This window comes from Castor canadensis, chromosome 16 (genome assembly GCF_047511655.1).
Source record: "Castor canadensis chromosome 16, mCasCan1.hap1v2, whole genome shotgun sequence".
Classification (NCBI taxonomy): Eukaryota; Metazoa; Chordata; class Mammalia; order Rodentia; family Castoridae; genus Castor; species Castor canadensis.
Genome location: NC_133401.1, coordinates 8,878,820 through 8,903,053, shown reverse-complemented (window position 1 = coordinate 8,903,053; position 24,234 = coordinate 8,878,820). Strand labels below are relative to the sequence as shown.

The 24,234-nt window shown below is 41.6% G+C and overlaps 1 protein-coding gene and 1 pseudogene across 1 annotated transcript; one reads left to right on the top strand and one right to left on the bottom strand.

Moving 5' to 3' along the window:
• The first annotated feature begins 8,037 nt into the window (after positions 1–8,037).
• On the top strand, positions 8,038–22,391 carry LOC141418190 (WD repeat-containing protein 87-like). The gene is made up of 7 exons (XM_074058624.1): positions 8,038–10,850; positions 14,254–14,525; positions 15,466–15,705; positions 16,639–17,167; positions 19,556–19,739; positions 20,322–20,466; positions 21,733–22,391. The coding sequence occupies exons 1-7, from the start codon at positions 8,038–8,040 to the stop codon at positions 22,389–22,391; spliced, it is 4,842 nt and encodes a 1,613-aa protein (XP_073914725.1).
• Positions 13,244–13,994, bottom strand: LOC109703193 (ribosomal protein uL30-like; annotated as a pseudogene).
• Positions 22,392–24,234: the final 1,843 nt, after the last annotated feature.

The window sequence follows — 24,234 nt, the reverse complement described above, 5'->3', positions numbered from 1 at the left end:
TATGTCCTGGCCATTCTGGACCACTATCATCCTATTTATGCTTCTTATGTGGCTGGGATGACAGGTGTGCCATTGCACCTAGTTTTCTGTTTATTGAGATGAGGTCTTGCTGACATTTTTTTTTTTTTTTTGCCTGGGCTGGATTCTGATCACAATCCTCCCAATACTAGCCTTTCAAGTAGTGTGAACCACTGCTGGGTACAGTTGCTTGTGGTTTACATGTTATAGCTATGAAACTATCACTTAGTCCAAGGTCACAAACATTTAGCTTGCTTTCTTCTAAAAGGTTTTATAATTTTAGCTCTTACATTAGTTATCTGAATCATTTTGAGCTTTTTAAAAAATATGGTGTGGGGCAGGGGCTGTTTCTTATGGCACCTATGTATATACAGTTGTCTCAACACTGTTGAATCTAAGTGGTCTCCCAGCTTTTCTCATTTTTACTCTTTTATGTCCTTTTCTCTCTTATATTCCTTCATTCTTTCTTCTTGTATTTGTGATATTTGGCTGATCTTTTTCTACCTGCTCTTCTTTTTCCTTTCCCTTTTCTTTCACCATCTCTTCCCCAAGTTCTTGCAGTTCTGATTTATGGTGTTCCATCATTAGGGCTGATTTGATCAAGGTTTTTTTCTTTTCAATACTTCATGCTTGCTAGGCAGGCACTCTGCCACTTCAGCCATGCCTCCATCTCTGAAAAATATTTAGTTACAATTTTTATGAGCTACTGCTATGGTTTTCTAGTGAATACTTGTGAAGTTATTTTATTACTGTTTTCCTTCATAGTTCTTTTTATAGTTTTGGATTAATGTTTCCTTTATACTTGCACATTATTGCTTGAGGTGGGTTTTTATAAGAGGTTCTTGGGTGTGTTGACAGGGTCCAGGAGAGTTCCAGAACAGCTGGTTTTTACAACATAGAGCTCACTTTTTTGTTTCTGATTGAATGATCAGTTCTTCTCATTTTCTTACTACAAGAAATCTGATGGTGGGTTCCTTACCTTTAGGAATTTAATTTTTCCAGCATTTCTTTCCTTTTTCTTTTGGTGGTACTGAGTTTGAACTCAGCCTTGCACTTGCTAGGCAGGCACTCTATCACTTGAGCCACACCTCCAGCCCATTCTGGTATTTTCTTAGATCTGACTCTGTCTCACTTTTCAGTTTTGTTTTTATTTTTTATTTTACTTTATTTATTTATTTTTGTGGTACTGGGGCTTGAAGTCAGGGCCTATGCCTTGAGCCACTCACTGGCCCTATTTCTGTGAAGGGTTTTTCGAGATAGGGTCTCTCGAACTCTGTCTCACTTTCTATTCAAATTTCTTTCAATAATTTCATGTTTCCAAATCCCCCCTCCTAGTTGTTCCTGATCTGAGCTGCTTCTCCCAGCCCTAGCCGGTAATTTGTTGTTTTTAGATTTTACTTTGCTGAACGTTGAGCTTGCAAAGATGTGTTTTCATTCACTGGATTGCTTTTAGATGGTTTACAGGAACAGAAGGCCATAAAAATGATACTTTAAAGTTTCCATGTTTTACATTTTTAGATTTTTGTCTTATGTTTTCTCTTATTCATTTAAAAGTCCAATCTAATGGTGTTTTCTATCTGATGAGTCTCATCTGCATTATGATAATAGATTTGTCCCTATCGCCTTATTTGTTTATAATCCCTCATTTTCCTTCTCATTTTTCTTTTATTGGATTGATTTGTGTTTTATTTTCTGTCCTTCTTCCTCAACTGGTCAAATCATACATCCTATTTTTTCTTTTTGGTGGTTTCCTTAACATTTTTAATGTACATATATAATGTAATATATTATATGTGACTAAGTATTCTGGGAGTTTCATTTGAGAGCAATAGGAGTCAAATAACATTAACAGAGCATTATAAAGACTGTGAAGGAGATTTGTGGTAGCTCATTGTCCTTTTGGCTATCCTTCTGTTTCAGCCTCCCATGTTCTGGGAGTGTAGTCACACACCACCATGCCCAGCATGGTACAGACTTTAAATGATCATTTCTTCAGAGACAATTGTTGATATGCTCTGTGGTGTTCCTCCTTCTCTCCTGCTTGTTTCCCTGGTCATCCTAGTGAGGGATAGGTCAGAGGTTATTTGTGGAACTTGATGCATATCCTCTGGAGCTTGTGGGTGTGCTGGTTCCTGACTCTTGCCTGGAAGAAAGCTTAAAGGTGTGTGGCCTTTCAGGAAGCTGGTTGTGTTCAGCTCTGTCTATGAAAGTATCTCCAAGATATATTTGTGTTTGTTTTTGTCAGGTGTTCCAAGGCTTACTGGAAAGATTCAGTTCCAGTTTCCTTTTATCTATGGCTTGAGTCTTATGCTTCTCTTTGCCAGGATAATACTGATATGCCTATAGCCATTATGGTCAGTTGGGACCCTGATGACTTTACTTTCTCAGACACCCACAACAGCAGTTTTCACTTATGTGCAGTTTCTGTCCGCCCCTCTCTCTCCTTAATTTCTGGCTCCTGAGATGGGCTATTTAGCCAGAATTTCCAGAAGTTTGTAGTATGAGGCTTTTTGGAAGGTTATTTTAGTATGGCATCTTGCCAGAACTGGAGGTCTATATTAACTTGTCCAGTATTTGCCTTCTACACTAGATAGCAAACTCCATGTGGGCAGATAAACATTCTTTTTTTTTTTTTTTTGAGCCAGGGTCTCACTATGAATCCCAGGCTGTCCTGATATTCACAATCCTCCTGCCTCATTCTCCCAAGTGATGGTATTACAGGTGTGTGTCACCATGCCCAGCTAGCAGATAAATATTCTTGCTTATTGCTTAATCTTCAGCTCTTAACACAGAGCCTGACACATAAAGAACACTGAGGAAATAATGTTGAACAAGCAAGTGACCTTTACATACGTGAAGGCTTCAGTAGGAAAGAGGGATGATAGCTAAGAGATATTGTCAATAAAAATGAGCTTTCCCATAAAGGGAGTTAAAGGAGGGATGAGAAGCTAGGCCCCTGTCTTATTTCAGGTATGCTACAACTAACTCAACCTTAATTCACCTGATAACTTTCTCTTGATACATCTTCTCCTGTTTCCACACTTCATTAAACTTCCACTTTGCTCCTATTCTCTTAAAAATTAAATTCACAATACAAATACAAGCAATATAATGAAAACCAGATAATGCCAAGGGCAGTCACTAAGGGAAGGGGGAGGTAAAGTAAGGAAGTTAAGAAGGTGAATATGGTTGATGTACTTTCTAACAAAAAATGAATATGGAATTTTTAAACCTGTGAAATCACCATAAGGCAACTAAGGGTGACAGGAGAAAAACAGAGGAGATGACTCAATTTGGGCTATAATACATATACATGGAAATATCAAAGTGAAACTCCCCATATAGCTATCTTAAACAAAAACTCCTTTTCTCAAAACTGGAGAACAAGAAGGTAAATCAGGTGCTGTCTGGGGGTTGGTACCAGCAGGAGTGGGGAGGATGTAAGGAAAGGGTGTGGGAGGTGAATATGGTAGAAATATTACATATTCAAATATGAAAATGGAAAAATGAGACCTGTTCAAACTATTCCAGGAATGGGGAAGGAGGAGGGATAAAGGAGAATGATGGATTAATTCAACTATGATATATTGTAAGAACTTTTATAAATGTCAAAAGGTACCCCTAATACAACAATAATATAATAACAAAGGAAATAAAAAAGAATTAAAAAAAAGAACCCTTAAAGATCAGAAACCAGTGTAAAGATCAGTTAGACATGAATCAGCTTGGGTTGTAACACATTTGTACACGAAAGCAATGCTAGGAATCTCTCTGTATAGCTATCCTTAACTCAACTAGCAAAAATGCTGTGTCTTCCTTATTATGCTTATGTCTTCTTTTCAACAAAATTAGAGATAAGGGTTCTGCCTGGAAATGAAGGGAGGGAGGAAGAGGACGGGAAGGAGTATGGTGGGGGTGGGGAGGAAGAAATGACCCAAACCATGTATGCACATGTGAATAAATGAATAATAAAAAAATATTCACTACTTCCCACCTAAAATACTGGATCAGAATACTTGTAAAAGAATTTAAATTTTAAAAAAGAACCCTTAAAAATCAAATTTATATATAATAAATGTAATAAAGTGTACCCAGTCAAAGTGTTCATTTTGATGAGTTTTGACCAATTTATATACCCAAGTAACTACTACCCAAGTCAGGATATAGAACATCACCAACACTACAAAAAGGTTTTGCCCTTCCCAGGAAATTTCCCAAATTTTGGCCCCAGGGCACTCTCTGTCTCTATAGGTTAGATTAGTCTTTTCTAGAATTTATATAAATGGAATCAAATAGTGTGTCCTTTTTTTGTGCCTGTCTTCCTATACTCAGTATAATGTTTTTGAGGTTCTTCTGTGTTGTTGAAAGCATCAGTAGTTCATTCTCACTCCCATCTTTTTAAAACAAAGGAGTTTCTCCTGTTGATAAAGAAATATTTTAAGAACAAAAGTTCTTACAATGTATCGTAGTTGAATTCATCCATCATTCTCCTTTACCCTTCTTCCCCCATTCCTGGAAGTTTCAACATGTCTCATTTTTCTGTTTTCATACGTGAGTACATATTTCCACTATATCCACCTTCCTACATCCTTTCCTTTACATCCTCCCCTTCCCACTGGTATCAACCCCCAGACAGGACCTGTTTTACCTTCTTGTTCTCAGTTTTTGAGAAAAGGCATTTTTATTGTGATATTTCCTTTTCTCTAACTTGTACCATTTTTCCTTCTTTCCTAATTCCCCCATTTCTAGTCCAACATCAGATGCTGAGATTCAGACACTCTTATCTTCCACAGGTTCTGTAATCCAAGATGTCTAAAAACAAATGGAAGAGCACTAAGATGTCGACTTCACCCAGACTCATTCATACATGGAAGGACTTGAAACTCCTCATAAGTAATACACTGAAGGACACAAAGGTCATATGTATGAGATATATACATGTTGGGCTTGGGATAACTACCTGGCCTTGCCACGTGAGGCTGTGGCATAGGAAGCATGTGAACAGCATCTGGGAGGTCCTGTCATATATCTAAACAGCCTCTCCTTCTACATTAAGATGATAGAATTAAGTCAGGCATGGTGGTACATGCCTGTAATCCAAGCACCAAGGAGGCTGAAGCAGGAAGATCATGATTTAGAGACCAGGCTGGGCTACATAGCAAATTCAAGGCAAACTCACAGAAACAAAAAAAGATAATAGCATTAGGTACAATTGGAATACTTTTGCCACAAGTTACAAAAAAATGGATGTACCTGGATTAAATAAGCAGGAGTCATCTTGTGTGCTATGTCAAGGACCTGTTTTTTTCTTCTGCCATCCTTCCTATGTTAACTTATTATAATAAGGTTATAAGATAATTGCTGCTCTTCCATGTATAAGCTTCAAATTTCAAGTAGGTAGAAAAGGGAAAGTCAGCGAGCCACAGGGAATTTCTAGGTCCGTGATCACTCTAAACAAAATCAGTTTTATTATGGAGGAAGTGGATGCCACAAGATTTAGCTGTCACACATTATGGGCATTCCACTGTATGTCTATTAAGTTTGAGTTTCCATAGGCAATATATCATGTATATATGATTGTGGCAGGAAAGGGCCTTTGGCTGTAGGCAGGAACTCTGAAAAGTCATTCCAACTGGACAGGTATAGGCATTTGCTATGTTTGGGTTCCTTTGTTGTTAAATATTTATTTCATGTCCTTCTCTCACTGGACTCTTTTTTTTTTTTTTTTGCAGTGCTGGGGATTGAACCTAGGGCTTTGCTCATGCAAAGCAAGCGCTCTACCACTGAGCTACATTTCTAGTCCTTGGTTTTTGAGATAGGGTCTCACTGTGTAGCCTAGGCTGGCCTAAAACCATCAATCCTCCTGCCTTTTGCCTCCCAAAAGCTAGAATTATACGTGGGCATCACCACACCCAACCTCAAGACTCATAAGAATATAACTTAAGAAACAAGGCCATGTTTGTTTTGCTCAGCATTGGATCCCCAGTATATTTTAAGAACCTATTAGCCTTTCTCAACTGTGCTCCCTCATCTGAACCATGAAACATGGAAAATGACTTGAGAGGCTGTTTTCTCAATGGTATATAACTAGCAGGTTTCTATATAAATAAGAGAGAAATCTCTGCGTTATGTTGAATGGATACATTAAGACATTAGGGCTTAATTTTTCTTTTTTCTTTCTTTTGGTGGTACTGCGGGGTTGAACTCAGGGCCTTGTTCTTGCTAGGCAGGCACTCTATCACTTGAGCCATGTTCCCAATCCTTTTTACTTTAGGATTTTTCATTTTGGCAGTACTGGGGTTTGAATTAAGGCTTAGTGCTTGCCATGCAGGTGTTCTACCTCTTGAGCCATGCCTCTAACTTTTTTGTCTCTGGTTATTTTGTAGATAGATAGGGTTTTGTTTTTTTTCCCCAGCTAGTCTGGACAGAGATCCTCCTATTTCATGCTGCCTCCTATAGCTGTGATGACAGACTGCGCCATCACACCCAGCTTTTTCCATTGAGATGGGGGTCTCACACATTTGTTTGTTTGTTTGTTTTTTGCCCAGGCCGACCTAGAACTTCCCATGTAGCTGGGATGACAAATCTATGCCACTGTGCCCAACTATTGGTTGAGATGGGTTCTCACGGACATTTTTTGCCCCATCTGGTCTCAAACCGAGATCCTTTGGATCTTAGCCTCCCAGGTACCTAGGATTACAGGGTTGAGCCACCCCACACAGCTTTATTTATTTATTTACTTATTGCAGTACTGGGGTTTGAACTCAGAGCCTTCACCTTGAGCCACTCCACCAGCCCTTTTTTGTGATGGGTTTTTTTTCAAGATAGAGTCTCTTGAACTACTTGCCCAGGCTGGCTTTGAACTGTGATCCTCCTGATCGCTGCCTCATGAGTAGCAAGGATTACAGGTGTGAGCCACGGGGCCTGGCTAGTTATTTTTGAGATAGGGTCTCACTTCATGCCTGGGCTACCCTAGACCACAATCTTTTATTTATGTTTCTTGCATAAGTGGGAAGACAGGCATATGCCACCATGCCCTGCTTTTATGGATTGAGATGGGGGTCTCACAAACTTTTTGCCTGGATAGACCTTGAACCACAATCCTCTAGATCTCTGCCTCTGGAGTAGCTAGGATTACAGGATTGAGCACTGCATCCTGTCTGAGACTTAATTTTTCTTATGCAATCTTGACTGAGAAAGCCTGAGAAGTGCACTGGTCAGTAAGAATGTATTCTGTTGAGGACTGAGGGTAAGGGAGGTATGACTCCCCAAATAATTTTGTCCTATAGTAGTGGGATAAATGAATACTGGCTGGCTTAAAAACAATGAATGCCCACTAATCCCTCAACAAAAATTAATTAAATGAATGAATGAGTGGAGACTCAGGTCTGTTAGCTCAAGCCACTCTTCTCTTTCAGATTGATGAAGATGTCATTGTCCTGAGTGACTGGCCTGAGTCTCTGTACCAGGAGTCTCACCACTCCCAGAACAAGCCTTTTGTCTGCTTCTACTCCAATGATGACACGTATTTTGTCTCCTTAGACTGGGTGGAACCGTATGGAAAACAAGTGCAGGTAAAACTTCACCTTTTTTTCTCTTCCTTTGTTTTTCCATTTTCCATTTACATGCACCCTATCTAAATTTCCCAGATTTCAGAAAGATGGAGTGACTCTGAGTTAGTTCACTTTAATACCCATCTCCATATCCCCATTTATCTAGGTGTAGTGATCCTTTTTCACCTCTAGTTAGCAGGCCCATAGAATTCATATTCCCTGTAACATAGACTGAAGGCCAAGAAAAGGGACTTCAACCTGGTAGTTCTGTCACATGCCCTACACCTAGTACTAGGAAACTTCCGACATTCTGTCTTTCCTTCGTCCACAGAGGGAACAGGGATTAAAATATTCAGCATACTTTTGATAGGTCATCTTCCATGATCAGGCTCTCATTTCCATCTTCTTCTAGGGAGTACTTTGGATACAGGAAACTAATACAGAAGTGAAGGGAATGATTAAGAAGATGACATTTCACATGATGGATCAAGTGCCACCCGTTGAAGCAATGGTCCACACGGGCTCCCATCACATGTTAATTGCTTACTGTGGTGACATGCACCTGCGGCTCTTTGGAGATCAGCATCAAGCATTCACATCTCTGGGTACAGTGCCCTGTCGTTTCTCCATAAGCTGCCTATGCTACAATGCAGAAACTGAGATGCTGCTGTCTGGCACCTCCGGGGCTGTGGTTACCTGGTTTATCTTACCAAATGGCAGGGGCCTCCAGATGGCTCAAACAGTTCCCATGCCTGGTCAAGAGCTTGTACAGGGTCTTTCCCTGAATGGTCCCTGTGGCTCCTTGTTGGCTCTGTGTGAGAATGTGGTGAGGGTTTTTACCCACGAGGGGCAGGGCCTGCTGAAAGAACTTAAGAGGTTCACTCTCGTAGCCAGTGGCCACTCCATCACTTGCTCCTTTACTTGTGTCTCTCAGGGTACTTTCTATGCTGGAAACAAGGCTGGAGAGATCCATGCTTGGGGTTTAGACCAGGGTAACTTCCTTCACAGCTTCCAGGCCCATTCTTCATCAGTGATATGTGTCCACAGTCGGCCAGAGACCCATACCTTACTAACAGCAGGCCAGGAAGGTGTGCTGAGGGAATGGAATCTTGCTTCTGGGAACTTGCTGAGGCAACTGAGTATTGATGAGGATCTGCAGCGACTGCAATTTATTGATAACATCACATTTTTCTGCCAGACTACCTCTACCTTCTCAGTGCAGCAACTGCCCTACTTTTACAGCCTGTTCAACGTCTGTGGTTCTGCTCCCCAGTGGTTGCGGCGGGTCTGCTGTGGGCATAATTGGACTCGGATCCTGTGTGCCACTGAGGATGGTTTATTGCGCTTCCTGTCTCCAATAACTGGGGATCTCTTGATTGTCACCTGGCCTCTACTTGTCATGGATAAGGCTGTGGCTTGGGCCTATGACTCAGGGAGAGATGAGCTCTTTGTGGCAATAGGCAGCCCAGAGGTGCTGGTGTTTGATGCAACACGCTCTCCTTGTACAGCCAAATATCTTGTGTGCACTTCAGAAAACCACAGGGATAAAGTAAGCTGCTTGGCCTATGCCAGTATGTCTTATTTGGGTAAGAGCCTAAAAGGACTGATGTTCTCTGGACATGAGAGTGGCATTTTGAGAATCCTCTCCCAATATAATTATGCCCGAATACAGAAGACTGTTCACTCTGGTGCAGTGTTGGCATTATCTACCCTGGAAGGTGAACAAGAAAACTCCTTACTATGTTCCTACGGTAGAGATAACATTATACATCTAACAGAGGCTGTGCTTCAGGACAGAAAGGTAATCTTACAGCCCGTTAGCAAAATCACCTGTGTTTACCCCTTAAAACATGTGATACTCTTGCCAGATTTGGTGGGTGCCATTACTGAGAAGTCTTGCTGGTGTCTCTGGCGCTATCAAGACAGTCTAATATCAGAATTGAAACAAAGCTCTATGTCTGAAAGAACAAAACGCCTGCACAACTGTGCTATCACTTCATTTGATGTCTGCTTTTCTTTGAAAATTTTTGTCACAGGGGCCATTGATGGTTCAGTTCGGATTTGGGACTTCTGTGGCAAACTTGTAACTGAGTTGGACTCAGCATTGAACTTTGGTCCACTCTGCTTTGCCAATAATTGGGGTGACCTGCTTTTGACATTCAATCAGAGTATCTACATAGTATCCTGCTTGAAATTGCTCCCTCCGACACAGCTGATTCATCTAAGTTACCTAAACAATGAAGATGAAATACAAGAAGTCCCTAAGCCCTTCCTTCCTAGCTTCTTATTTTCATTTGAAACAGTGTTTGTACCCAAATTTGTCTACCTGGGACAAGAGTTGCAGGAATTACAGGGGCTAGAGACCCTTGTCAACAAACGGGTCATTGCCTTTGATAATACTGTGCCCCATGTTGTAGAAGAAGAGAAACGTACATCCCTTGTGACTCATAAGACACCCAAATTGCTCTCTTTGGAAGTTGAGGGTACCGATTTCTCTACTTTTAAGCCCAAGCATAAGCGTCCCTATGTTCCTGCTCAATTACAGCTGGTGGGCTGGGATGGATTGAACAGCTACCCCGTGTTACAGAACTTCTTTGGTAAACAGCGCCAATGGCCCTTTGCACCTGATTGCTACATCCCCAATTCAGTGATCCGTGCCTGCCTTTGGCCCGAGGGAACCCCAGTCTTCCTACACTGTGATTTGTCCTCACCCTACCAAGATAAGGACTGGGACTTGACTGAATCCTTAAAACCCAAGACACTGTCATCTGTGACTCTAGAAGAGAAAGTCTCAAGAAGAAAACAGGCAGATGACCTCAAGGAGCAGAAAAGAACTTCCTTTAGTGTCCTTGAAAGCATGTCAAACCAAAATTGGGTGGGAAGAAAATTTAGTGATGGGCTTGTAGAAAATCTAATAGAGACCATTCTCAATCTCACAGTTTACTGTTCTGCAGAGCAATACAAGAAATATTTTAATTTCATGGCACAAATTTTTGCTACTTACCAAATACCAGCAAAGTTGCGCACTGAGACGGTTTGTCGCCTGCTGAAAGATACAACCCATTACAATCCACATATCCGTGAGCTAGCCTGGGAGATGCTAGAGAAACTAGGCTTCATGAGCCATCTTTTTGCTATTCCACTTGCCATGGGATTGATGGACAGCAATAAGAATGTGCGAACTAAGGCTTTGCACCTTATGACAAGATACACAGGCATACAAACCAAGACCATGCTGGTGCACCTGCTGAAGAATCAAGAAACTCTCCAGGAAATGCAGTAAGTTGGGTGGTGCTCTTCCTCTCTTCTGATTACTTCTAGTTCCTGTTTTCCAGAACATGATTGCTTCTTGCTCTTTTCTTTTTTTATTAGGATATATTCATTATACAGGGGACTTCATAGTGACATTTCCAATTAGACTAATATTGTAGATTAGGTAGGTACACTGTCCTCATCGTCTCTCCCCCTCAACCCCTCTCCGCCCCACTTAAAGCAATTGCAAGAAGTTTCCTTTGTTCTATTTTGTATATCTTGCCCTTTCCCCCAGCCCTTTTTCAATTCTTTTCCTCCCCCAGTGTTCCTTGTTTCTATTTGCTCTTTTTCCACCCAGTACCTATCTCTTCTGACTACTGAATAACTTATTTTTCTATCATTTCCTTACTTTTTTAAGATTCCTCAAATCCACAAATACCCCCAAACAAGCATTTTGTTCACCTTAACTACTATATTCCTTGCTATTATTCTTTTTTTGCTTCCTAAGGATTGAACCCAGGGCCTCAGACATGCTGTGCAACTGCTCTATCACTGAGTTATACCCTCAGTCCTCATATTTTTTTAGTGGCACTGGGGTTTAAACTCAGGGCTTCCTGTTTGCAAAACAGGTGCCCTACCACTTGATCCATACCTCCAGTCCTCCTCCTTCTATTTTTATGATAGCTTATTTTATTTCTATAGAATTATAAGTAAAGAACTTATTTTGTTTAATTGATTAACAACCACACGAGGTAGAGATGCTAGAGGATATCAGCTCCATTTTATAGGTCAAGAGTATAAACACTGTCCCCTTTTCTTGAGGGGGGTAGTGGTGCTGGAGATTAAAACCAGGGCCTCACACATACTAGGCAAGCATTCTACTATTCATCTCCAGCTCCTCCCTGTTCCTTTATTTAGTAAGACAGATCTGAGAAATAAACCCTAGGCTTCCATACCTTTGAATGTTTTTTTTTCATGACTTTGCAATACATCATTTAAAGTAATCTAATTTCCCAAATGTTCTACAGTACATTAGTAACATATATAACATTATTCCTGATAGGTTAACTCTGGAGCCAACCAAACTAATTAACTGCTTCATAACTGGCACATTTTAAGGCACTGGTACACCTCTAACTGGATTCCATAGCTATGTTTTTTAGGGTCCTATGAACCAAAATTGCAACACCTGCTGATCTAAAAGGATCTAAGCATGTTTTCAGTATAATCCAGGTCTGGCATACCCTTGCCAATTGCTTAGATGGCAAGATGAGGAATGAGAGAGAGAAAGAGAGAGCACAAAGGGAAGGCCTATTTGGGGGTGGACACTGATGAAAACCACATGTAATGTCAGACTCACTTTTTTTCAAGATTAACATCCCCAGAAGCCTACTACATCATTACCAGCAGAACAAAGGGCAATAGTTCTGGAGTTCAGAATACGCAAGGAAAAGGTCCAACTAACTTGCCTGTCTAGGGTCTAAAAAGCCAAATAGTGCTAATTTCACTCATGCCAAACCAAGAAGACGCCTCACTTCTCCTTGATCTTAGTTTTCAGGAGAGGGAAGATCAGGGAAACTGGAAATTCCATCCTGAAGCCCAAGGAAAAAAGTGGTGGGCATTTCCCAAGTGTAGATTATGCAGGAAACAAAATGAATTGTCACTATGTTCTTTTAAGAAAGACTAGCAAGATCAGGGCCTACTGGACCAGTGCTATGAATAGGACTTCCTCACATAAGATGCCTAGGTCCTGGAAAAGAAGGGCCTATGAATGCCCTGAAATTCCAAGTAAAATTTTGAGTATATGCATGTTTTCCTGGCAAAGGGGTCCTTCCTTTCTTAAATTCTGAGCTAGATAAAAGGGCTAGGAAACAAGTGCCACCAGATAAACTTAGGCAAGTGCCTAAGTGTCACCTTGCAAAACTGACAATGTAAAGTCAGAACATGGACTCATAGCAGAGAAAACTGAGCACTTGTTTTTGGGCTTTTCTTCCCAACTGTAGTTCAAGTCTTTTCAAAACGAGGCCCTGGGAACTCCCAGATTCAAATACGCCACTAGGTTTGATCCATTGCCACAAGAGTCTTGGGGAGCCCTGTATATATGCCTATATTTTTCATTCACCAGAGTTAAACCCCAAGATATAAGATACGATTAAGCAGGATGACTTCTTCCTCCCTGGCATGTATTGATGTCAAAGGAAATGCCAGTCAATGTGGAAAATTATGGAACTTTTCCTTGGAACCAGACTGCAATGAGAAGTGTCTGCCATGACCATAACCTACTTTCTTTTCCCTTATCCATTCCTTTGTTTCTGAAGGCAGAAAATAATCTCTGAAGATACTTGGTAATAATTACAAAAGAAAACCCCCAAAACACATGCTTTCCAATGTATACATGTTTACATTCAGATATTCTGGCTCTAATTTAGCTGGTGGATGAGCTGATTGATGCATTTACCCCTGTAGCCAGGTGAGCCATCTCTCTGAAGAAGACCAATTATTCTTGGTAGCATGACAGGTCAGAGAGGTGGCAAGGACACAAAAACCAGGCAATCTCCTGGAAATACTTGCCTGAGAAGGGAATTTTATGACTGTTATATTCCAGGCAAATAACACCAAACCTCCCCAGATCCTCTCCAACCACTTTGTTGTCTGTCAGGGGTATGGTCTTACTCTTAACCTTTGCTTGTCCACATCTCAAGATAAGTCCCCTGGCAGATTTAAGATTTGGAACCCCCCTGGTCACATAAAGTTCTACTATATGCAGCATTTTTAGGTTTTGGGATGTGACCTTGACAAAGACACCACTAAACTTTACAAAGACTTACAGTTATTCCTCGGCACCAAAACTCACCCTATTAATCCTTTGGATGCATACAACAAAAGCCAAGGAGCGTTTATTGGACACTTCCTAAGTACAAGGCTCTACCTCTAGTCACCTGACGTGTACCTTGTAGTGTCGCTGTAGCTAGGAGCTGTTTAAAAACAATTTTAATCACTTAAACCTGAACTAGTTTTCTTTCCTTTGCTCCCTCTTTGCTTGATAAATCTTCCCCCTTTTTCAGTAGATTTTCTGGAGCCATAGGGACTTTTTTCTTTCTATCTTTCTTTTATACTTTTTCTTTACTACTTTTTATTAGCATACATTTCATAGTACAAGAAGGGTTTCATTGTGGTAATGTCATAGATGCAAACAGTGTACTCTGAACAAGTTCCCTCCCTCTATTATGTTTCCCTTAATGCCTCTCTGCAAAGGGATATTTTTCTTTCCTCCTCTTCCACCATTTTTCCAGTGATCATTCTTCTTTATCCATCTTTTACTTCAGCCTATTTTGTTTTAAATGACTACTTTATCCTTGCCTCTTGCATTGTAACTCTCTTTTAATTTTGTCTTATCCCTAGTTCAGTATTGTCCTTCTTTCTTTTGTAGGCTGGAAATGATTGGAGAAACCTCTCTGGGGCAGCTGCTGGGGATTCAAGCAAGTGATATCCAGTGTCTGCTTTCTCTTATGCAGCAGCAGCTAAATGAAAATCTGACCTTGTCACGTAAAGACAAACCATTTACTTTTCCTTTTAATATACCAAAGGATGATGATCTTGAGTTCATTGCTGAACAAACATTCATGCCTTTGCCAGAACCTAAAAAGATCACTGAACTGAAGAAAAGAAAGAGACATATTCGAGCAAAGAGCAGAGAGCTTAGTATGTATGGGATGGTGTACAGGGCATGTTTGGGGCTAACCTCATTAAGGCAGGACCAATAAGACAAAGATACACACACACACACACAAAAGCATACCAGTGGGAACAGTTTTTTTTTTTTTTGCTTTGTGATACATTTATATATTTTTTCCTAAATATAATTTTTTATTATTCATTTATTCACATGTGCATACATTGTTTGGGTCATTTCTCCCCCCTGCCCCTGCCTCTACCCTCTCCCCCTCTCTCCCTGGCTTCCAGGCAGAACCTGTTCTGCCCTTATCTCTAATTTTGTTGAAGAGAAGACATAATAATAAGAAAGACATAGCATTTTTGCTAGATGAGATAAGGACAGCTATACAGAGATATTCCTAGCATTGCTTTCATGTACAAATGTGTTACAACCCATGTTGATTCATCTCTAACTGATCTTTACACTGGTTCTTGATCCCCTTCTCATGTTGACCTCTGTCACTTTAAGGTTTCTATATTAATTCCTCTGGAGTGGGGACATCAAATGCTTTCATGTTTTGGGTTTTCTATCCAACCCTGTACCTTCCATATATGTTCTCCCCTTGTTGTTACCCAAGTCCTACAACATTGCTGCATTTGCCCTAGATCTAAAGACTGCATATGAGAGAGACCATATGGTTTTCGGTCTTCTGAGCCTGGCTAACCTCGCTCAGAATGAAGTTCTCCAGGAGTGGGAGCAGTTAAGTGGGAGGATCTCATTCACAGAAAGTAGCCTGAGAAAGATCTACCTCACAAGTACCAAGGTCTAATTTCTTAAGGATATTAAAGGTTGAATGAAACTGAGAATTTGCAAATTCTAAAGCTTTAGTCTCCTTTGCCTTTGTATCTCTAATAACAGTTCACTGAACTAGATATTAAAGAGACTGCTGTGTTTTTTAAAACTATTTTTCTTCTAATATCTCTGCAGTTAAAAAGGCCCTGATTGTTGCCAGGAAGCACAAAAGGATAGAAATGAAAAAGATTAGCTCGGTGTTGGTGCCTTCAGAGGATACAGATAAACAAAGAGAGACCAGGAAGTCAGGGCAGAGTGATACCCAGGATGTTGCCTTATGGCCAGAACTGCCACTCAGCCCAGACAAATCCCAGGATGATGCTGAAACTAAGAAGGCCATAGGAGATCTGGAGGTCACAGAGGACACAGATCAACGTAGTGTGAAAGGTGATAGAGAAGTGATCCCTAGGCTAGAAAGACAAAAACATATTAGAAAGCTTTGGAGAAGAACAACAAAAAAAGCCCCCAAACTAATACACAGGAAGCGGGAATCAAAAGGGGCTTCAAAGGGTATTTCAGAGATGACTATAGAGGAGCCCAAGGATGAAGTTGTACAAACTCCTGAACCAGAAGAAGGTACAAGGCAGAAACACAAGGAAGAAGTCATACGAACTTCTGAGCCAGAAGAAGGTACAAGGCAGAAACCCAAGACTTATGAGCCAGAAGGTACAAGGAAGAAACCTGAAAATAGTCGTGGTTTAGCTGGGGCCCCTGGACGTGTGAGTAGAACAGACACTAGGTCTTGGCGAGAGGACGTTTGCTCTCTTATCACCCCAAGGATAGCAAGTTCCCATCCAGGAATGATGAGAGATCTGAGTAAAGAATTAGTGGACCTGGCTTGGGTGATGCTTGCAGACCGAAAGCCCAGCTGGGATCTCTTCCAAGAGATCTGCCCCCTTTTAAAGAAGACATTCTCACCAGAATTAGATAGAAAATTTAAAAAACCACCCATCCTAACAGAAAAAGTAACTAAAAGAACCATCAAAGATAAAGGGACAATATTATTGAGAGAACAAGAGGATAACGATATGCTAAAGGAAGATGCAGAACTTTCTCCAAAACACAAGAAAGTTGCTTTCTTAGATCACCTCGTTTTAGAGCAAAGGAAATTTAAGAAGGCAGTAAGGAAAGTAGCTAAGCAAAAATGGGAAATAGTTGAGGAAGAAAGGAAACTGGAAAAATCTGAGAAAAAATCTATGCAAAGAAAGAAAAAACTGTCCAAGAATATAAAAAACCAAATCTATCTTAATGAAAAAATGGCACAGGAAAAAGAAAAGCATGTTCCCCCACAAAGGAAATTAACTACAGGAGGCCAGAAGTTAGTCTTAGAGGAAAAGAGACTGACTGGGAAAAAGAGTGAAGCAGTTGGAAAAAGAAAGAAAGTGATCTGGAAGGAGGTGAAGCCAACCCTGGAAAGGAGAAAGTGGGACTCAGAAGAGATTGTGCAGGCCCACCAAGAAGGTATGGGGACCGAGAAGGAGAGGCTGCTGTTCCCAGAGAGGAGCCTGGCCCAGGAAAGGAAGGAAGTGGATGAGGAAGAGGAAGAACTGACTGGGAGAAAAGAGGAACAGGCTTGGGAAGAGGAGGCACTACTCCGGGACACAGAGGGACAAGCTGGAGAAGGGAAGAAGCAGTCCCATGAAAAAAGGAAATACAGCTGCGCGAAGGAGAAACCTGTGGAGGAAGAGAAGGAAAAGGCCCGCGATCAGGGTACATTGGCCCGGGATCATTTACCCAGAGAAGAGGAGGAATGGTCTGAGGAGGAGAGAAAACAAGCACCAAGAAGGGAGAGCTCGGAAGAGCAAGAGAATAAGTTGGCCCCAAAAAAGAAGAAATGGTCTGTAAAAGGGGAAAAAAAAGCCCATAAAAAGCGACAAACCCACGAAAAGAAAGAGCATGTCAGGGAACAGGATGAACAGGAGAAACGAGACCAGGAAGAGAAGCAAGAACAGAAAGAGAAGGAAGAGGCCAAGGAGAAAAAGCATTTAGCTAGGAAAAGAGAGAAACTAGACCTAGAAAAAGATGAAAAGTTTGGGGAAATGAAGAAATTGTCACAAGAAGATATGTATGTCTTGGAAAAGACAAGAAAAGCTTGGAGAGGGGAGAGAAGGGCCCAGAAAGAGGAGAAAACAACTGAGAAGAAGAGACCATCTTGGGAACAAGAGATTGTGGACCTAGAAAAGGAGAGGCATGCTGGTGACACAAAGAAACAATTACAGGAAAGAGAGGAGGAGGCCAAGAAAAAAGAAAAAATGACATTAGAAAAGAAACTCACCCCAATAGATAGTAAACTGGCCAAAAAAGAGAGGCATCATGCTAAGGAAGAAAAGGCCAAAGCCAGTGCAGGAATTGAGAAAATAAAGAGAAAGAAAAAGATAACCCAAGAAGACAAAGAAATTGTGAAAGAAGAGGATAAATTGTCCCAGGAAGAGAGGAAATTAGCCTATGATGTTAGAACCAAGGGGAGACATGTTGAAAAGTGGGGGAAAATAACTAAAGAGGAAAGAATACAGGCAACAAGGAAACTGGACATGGAAAGGATTAGTTCTGAAGAGAAAGAGGTTAGTTTCAGGGGAAAAAACATAGAGAAGAAAAAGAGACAACTGTTGACAGTCCTGGTTAGTATAATTAAAGAAATGAGTTCAGTGCCTATAGAGGAGATGGAAATAAATGAGGAAGAGAGAACATCCATTATGGGAAAGGGTGAAACTGATGATCACAGACAGAAATTTTTTCAGGAACAAGAGGAAGTAACTGAAGAAGAGATGGAACAGACTAAGAAAGAGAGAAAACTAGAAGGTGACAGACCAGTAACCAAAGCAAGAACACTAAATAATAAAGAAGGCTTGGAGGAGGACCAAAGGCTATTAGAGGAGGTCCAGAAAAAGGTTTTATTGGATAAAATCCAGGTAGAGGCTATATTAAGAAAGATCCAGGAGAACAACCTGCTAGGAAAAAGACAGCTAGGGGAGCTTCTGAAGAGAGTTGAAGAGAGTGAACCAGAAAAAACCCAGGTGAAGTGGATATTGGACAGTATCAGAGATAAACTCTTAGAGCTTGCGTCTGAGAGCTGGACTGAGAAGGAAACAGAAGAAGGTCTAGCTAAGAAGAGGAAAGATGAGGCAAGCCTAGAGGAAGGGGAAGAGGAGGAGATCCTGCCCAAGGAAGAGAAAAAGAGACATCTGGTGAAGAAGAAGAAAAAGGTAAGACCAAGGGAAGAGAAAGTGGAGGAGATTGAACCAGACAAAACCCAGGTGAAGTGGATATTAGACGGTGTCAAAGATAAACTCTTAGAGGTTTCATCTGGGAGCTGTACTGAGAAGGAAACAGAAGGTCTATCTAAGAAGGGGAAAGATGAGGCAAGCCTAGAGGAAGGGGAAGAGGAGGAGATTCTGCCCAAGGAAGAGAAAAAAAGACACCTGGTGAAGAAGAAGAAAAAGGTAAGCCCAAGGGAAGAGAAAGTGGAAGAGAGTGAACCAGAAAAAACCCAGGTGAAGTGGATATTAGATGGTGTCAGTGATAAATTCTTAGAGGTCTCATCTAGGAACTGGACTGAGAAGGAAACAGAAGGTCTAGTTAAGAAGGGGAAAGATGAGGCAAGCCTAAAAGAAGGGGAAGAGGAGGAAATCCTGCCCAAAGGAAAGAAAAAAAGACACCTGGTGAAGAAGAAGATAAGTCTGAAGGAAGAGAAATTGGAGGACAGTGAACCAGAAAAAACCCAGGTGAAGTGGATATTAGAGGTCTCATCTAAGAGCTGTACTGAGAAGGAAAGAGAAGATGGTCTATCTAAGAAGGGGAAAGATGAGGCAAGCCTAGAGGAAGGGGAAGAGGAGAAGATCCTGCCCAAGGAAGAGAAAAAAAGACACCTGGTGAAGAAGAAGAAGAAAAAGGTAAGCCCAAGGGAAGAGAAACTGGAGGAGAGTGAGCCAGAAAAAACCCAGGTGAAGTGGAAATTAGATGGTGTCAGAGAGAAACTCTTAGAGGTCTCATCTGAGAACTGGACTGAGGAGGAAAAAGAAGATGGTCTATCTAAGAAAGGGAAAGATGAGGAAAGCCTAGAGGAAGGGGAAGAGGAGGAAATCCTGCCCAAAGAAGAGAAAAAGAGACCCTTGGTGAAGAAGAAAAAGGTAAGCCTAAAGGAAGAGGAGAGTGAACCAGAAAAAACCCAGGTGAAGTGGATATTAGACAGTGTCAGAGATAAACTCTTAGAGGTCTCACCTGACAGCTGGACTGAAAAAGAAACAGAAGAAGGTCTATCTAAGAAGGGGAAAGATGAGGCAAGCCTAGAAGAAGGGGAAGAAGAGGAGATCCTGCCCAAGGAAGTGAAAAAAAGACACCTGGTGAAGAAGAAAGAAAAGGTAAATGTGAGGGAAGAGAAACTGCAGGAAAGTGAACCAGAAAATATCCAGGTGAGGTGGATATTAGATGGTGTCAAAGATAAACTCTTGGAAGTCTCATCTGAGAGCTGGACTGAAGAGGAAAGAGAAGACAGTCTATGTAAGAAGGGGAAAGATGAAGCAAGCCTAGCTGAAAGGGAAGACGAGGAGCTTACCACCAAGAAAGAGACCAGGAGACACCTGGTGAAGATAAAGAAAAAGGCAAGCCTGCAGGAAGAGAAATTGGAGGAGAGTGAACCAGAAAAAACCCAGGCGAAGTGGATATTAGATGGTGTCAGAGATAAACTCTTAGAGGTCTCACCTGAGAACTGGACTGAGGAGGAAAGAAAAGAAGGTCTATATAAGAAGGGGAAAGATGAGGCAAGAATAGAGGAAAGAGAAAAGGAGATTCTGGCCAAGAAAGAAAAAAGTAGACACCTGGTGAAGAAGAAAAAGTTGAGCCTAAGGGAAGAGAAATTGGAGGACCTGGTTGAGGAGCATAGGGAAAAGAGTTTGGCTCAAAAAAGGAAAACAGCAAAGAGGCTGACTAAGGTGAAAGAAAGGCTGAGTAAAACAGAGGGCCCAGATGAGGGAGAGATGGAGCACCTGCTCCAGGAGGAGTGGGGGCACCTGAGCGAAGAGGAGGAGGAGCAGGAGCAGCAGGAGGAGGAGAGCCTGAGCAAAGAGAAGGAGAGCCTGAGCGAGGAGGAGGAGAGCCTGAGCAAGGAGGAGAGGAGCCTGAGGGAAGAGGAGGAGGAGAGCCTGAGCAAAGAGGAGGAGGAGAGCCTGAGCGAGGAGGAAGAGGAGAGCCTGAGTGAGGAAGAGGGAAAGAGCGGACTTTCAGAAGAGGAGAGAATGTTGAAATCAGAACTCTCCAAAGAAGTGGGATTATCCAAACCAGTGATAGAAGGTGAGGGTCTTGCTACGGAAAGGGAGGGTACAGCTAGAAGGAAAATGCTATCTAAGAAAGAGAGCTTGCTCCATGAAAAGAAAGACTTCAGACTTGTGGACAAGAGCCCCTTCAAAATACCACCTGTGAAAGTGTCAGAAGATCATTTGGACTTGAAAAACCAAGACAGTCAAGTTCTTAGAGTATCCCCCATAACAAGTAAGAGAAGACAAGAGATCATGCTCTTGGAGAAACTTAAGCATATGCAAACAGGCTTAAAGACTCAGATCCCAGAAGAGCTCTGCAGGCCAGCATTCCAATTACCTGATAATATCATGAAACCACAGAAATCTAAACGTAGACCCAAAGGTCACAAGGGGAAGTGGTCCTTGGCACATTGGGATTTTGTAATGGGGAAAACTGTGGGCCAGTCTCCAGCCCCAGTCCCTGCTCCTACATCTGCACTTAAAAAGCCAGCTGACTCAGAAGCAAGAGTCTCAGATGGGGATTGGATTAACAATATCTTAATGAGGTTAGAAGCAGGTGAGCAACTCTCTAGGGACAGCTTCTATCGACTGAGCCAACTCCTCAGAGACTATACTTCAAAGGGATACTGGGATTGCATACATCTGTCCAATCTTAAGATCATTGCTAAGCACCTCAGACAGATCCTAGACCTGAGTCACACTGATATATCACAACCCTGTAAGGATGTTTTGAGTCCAATCCATTTAAAAGTGATCCCTCCAATTAGAAGAAAAGAAGGAGAAAGTCAGCCAGAACCACTGTATACCCCTGAATCAGTGTTAGCATCAGCCACCAACAAGATTCAAACGCCATGGCATCTCTTGGCTGAATCCTACAGGAAGAAGCAGGCACAACAGTTGCCCCTTGCAGTCAAGGACACAAAGCACCTTCATCCAAGCAGAAAGGATGTTCCCACAGCTGTCTATCCCTCTGCGGATAAAAATTCCCTGGCCTCGATGTTCCAGAAGGACCTCCCACCCTTGAGGGGGAGAGTGGAGCTCCCTACATCTTCCAAAGCAAAGAAGAAAGCAGTGTCCATCCCAGTATTAGCATTACCATCAACCACCAAGAGGATTACAGACCCAATGGCTGTAAACTGGCATGTTCTAGGAGAACCTTACAGGAGTGCACGGATACGGCAGTTATCCAATGCTGTCAAAGACATGGAGATGCGACATTCTTATCCTGCCAAAAGAGACATTCTCATGCGTGCCCATGCTTCTGTGGACAAACAAACCCTGGCACTAATGTTTCAGAAGGACCTTGCAGCTTTTAAGGGTAAGGGAAAGTTTCCAAGATTGCCTAAGTTGGAGAAGACACAGCCAATCTCAAGAAAAAAGGAAAAGCTTCCTCCGTGGGAGACATTTGTGGCACTGTACCATGTTTTGCGAATGCTGCAGCAGCGATATGCCGAAGACACCGCTGCTTGGATGGAACAGTTCCATCAGATCGTGGACCTGTACCAGCTTAAGTCTCCCCAAATCCAGAGGCTGCTACGGGAGCTGCTACTGAGAGAGGAGCCTCAACCCCATGAGCTCATCTACAATGAGGCCCTGAAGGCCATGGAGCTAGTGCCTGGCGAGCGGTTGTTGTACTGCCTGATTTGTGGTGGCTCCCATACCCCTGCAGGTTCCCTCAAGTTCCATGATGTGATACCCCTCCCTGGGCAGAACACAGTGGATACTGTCCAACCTATAGGCATCGCCCAGTATGGGTTCCTGGAACTTGCCTGGAAAAGCCTGCCCCAAGTCAAATCCTTACCTCATTGAGAGGCTGCCCACATCCCACCTCCCACTCTCTGATTTGGCCTAACCCTTTGCGATCCTACTGGAAAATGAGCCTGGGCCACAGATTTTAAGCCTCCTTAAAAATGGGAGCTAGACAAGGACCCATCTTCATTCAGCTCCATAAACCTGTTTCTTTGTTCTGAATAAAGTGAGATTTCTCATTTGTAACAAATACTCTGGCTTCTTTTCCTCTCTAAGACTTGAATCCCCTATAAAGTGGACAGAGAAAACACATGTACTTTGTTCTAAAGGGAACAAGTGTTCTCTCTCTCTCTCTCTCTCTCCCCTCTCTCTCTCTTTCTCTTTCTGGTGGGCCTGCAGTTTGAACTCAGGGCTTCTCGTTTGCAAAACAGACACTCTTACCGCTTGAGCCACACCTCTAGTCCATTTTCCTCTGGTTATTTTGGAGATGGGTTCTCACCAACTCTGCCTGGGCTGGCCTTGAACCAAGATCCTGTGATCTCAGCCTCCCAAGTAGCTAGAATTAAGGGCGTGAGCCACAGGTGCCAGGTTTAAGGGGAACAAGGTTTTAGTCCATAATGGAGTAATCCTTTGGAGGGCATAGGCCAGTATCTTATCACCTTTTGATGGAAACAGTCTCTCTCTCTCTCTCTCTCTCTCTCTCATGTGTAGATATATCACACTAAGTTCCATACATCAAGACTCTTGAAACACTTCAGTGTGTGTAGTGAGTGTTTGAGGAATCTATTCATTTTATTTAAGTTTTCAAATTTATTGACATGAGGTTACTCAGAACATATTCTTTCAGTATCAATCTGTACCGATGCTTCCCTTTCAATTCTTGAGATTAGCAATTTTTGCTTTTCTTTTCCATGAAGTATGTGTCTTGGGGATTATTTATTTTGTTAATCTTTTCAAAAATTCACTTTTGATACCACTTTCTCTCTATTGTTTACCTATTTTATATTTCATTTATTTCTATTTTATTCATTTCTTTTACTTACATTGAACTAATTTGTTATTTTATTCTGGCTTGTTAAGGTGGGAGATTAGTAATAGTTGATTTTAAATCTTTCTACTTTGCTAATATAAACATTTATAGTTATAATTTTCCCACTAAACATTGCCTTGGCAGAATACTACAAATCTTTATCTATTGTTTTTTTTTTCAGTATGATTCAGTTAAGCAAAATTCTGATTATAAACCTATGTATTGCTTTTGATAGTGAGACCATTCTAAAAGGTATATAAAATTTGTTTAATTCTCCCTGACGAATCAAAATTGTAATCATTACTAACAGTCCCTCTCACATGTGTTGCTAATGCTGAGGAATGAAACCCAGCTTTACACATGCTAGGCAAGCTCTCTACTACTAAGTTATATCCCCAGCTGTAACTTCTGTTTTTAGTAGTTTACTTTCATGAAGCCTAAGTAGATTTTGTTTTGACTACTGTATTTTACTATCTTCCAACTCAGGTGTACTCCAATATATACTGCACAATAAACAGAATTAATTTCAGCATTTCTCAGTAGAGGGCTCTGGATAAATACAGGAAGTATTCTAAAATTTTTGCTGTTGGCTGGGGCAGGTAGGGGTGCAACCTTACAGCTTAATCCTGACTGTAATCTTTCTGTGGCCCTCTTGAGATGGTTAATCTTGCTTGTCCAGAAACAAAACAATACCCTAGATAGAAAAGCACACCTCTGTGTGTATTTCATGAGGGGCGTTTCCAAAGAGGGATTAACTGAGGGAAAAGACCCACCCTAAATGTGGTGGCACCTTCGATAGGCTGGAGGTCAAGATAGAATAAAAGGGGAAAAGAAGAAAGCCCATTCAATACAGGAATTCTCTCTTTGCTACCA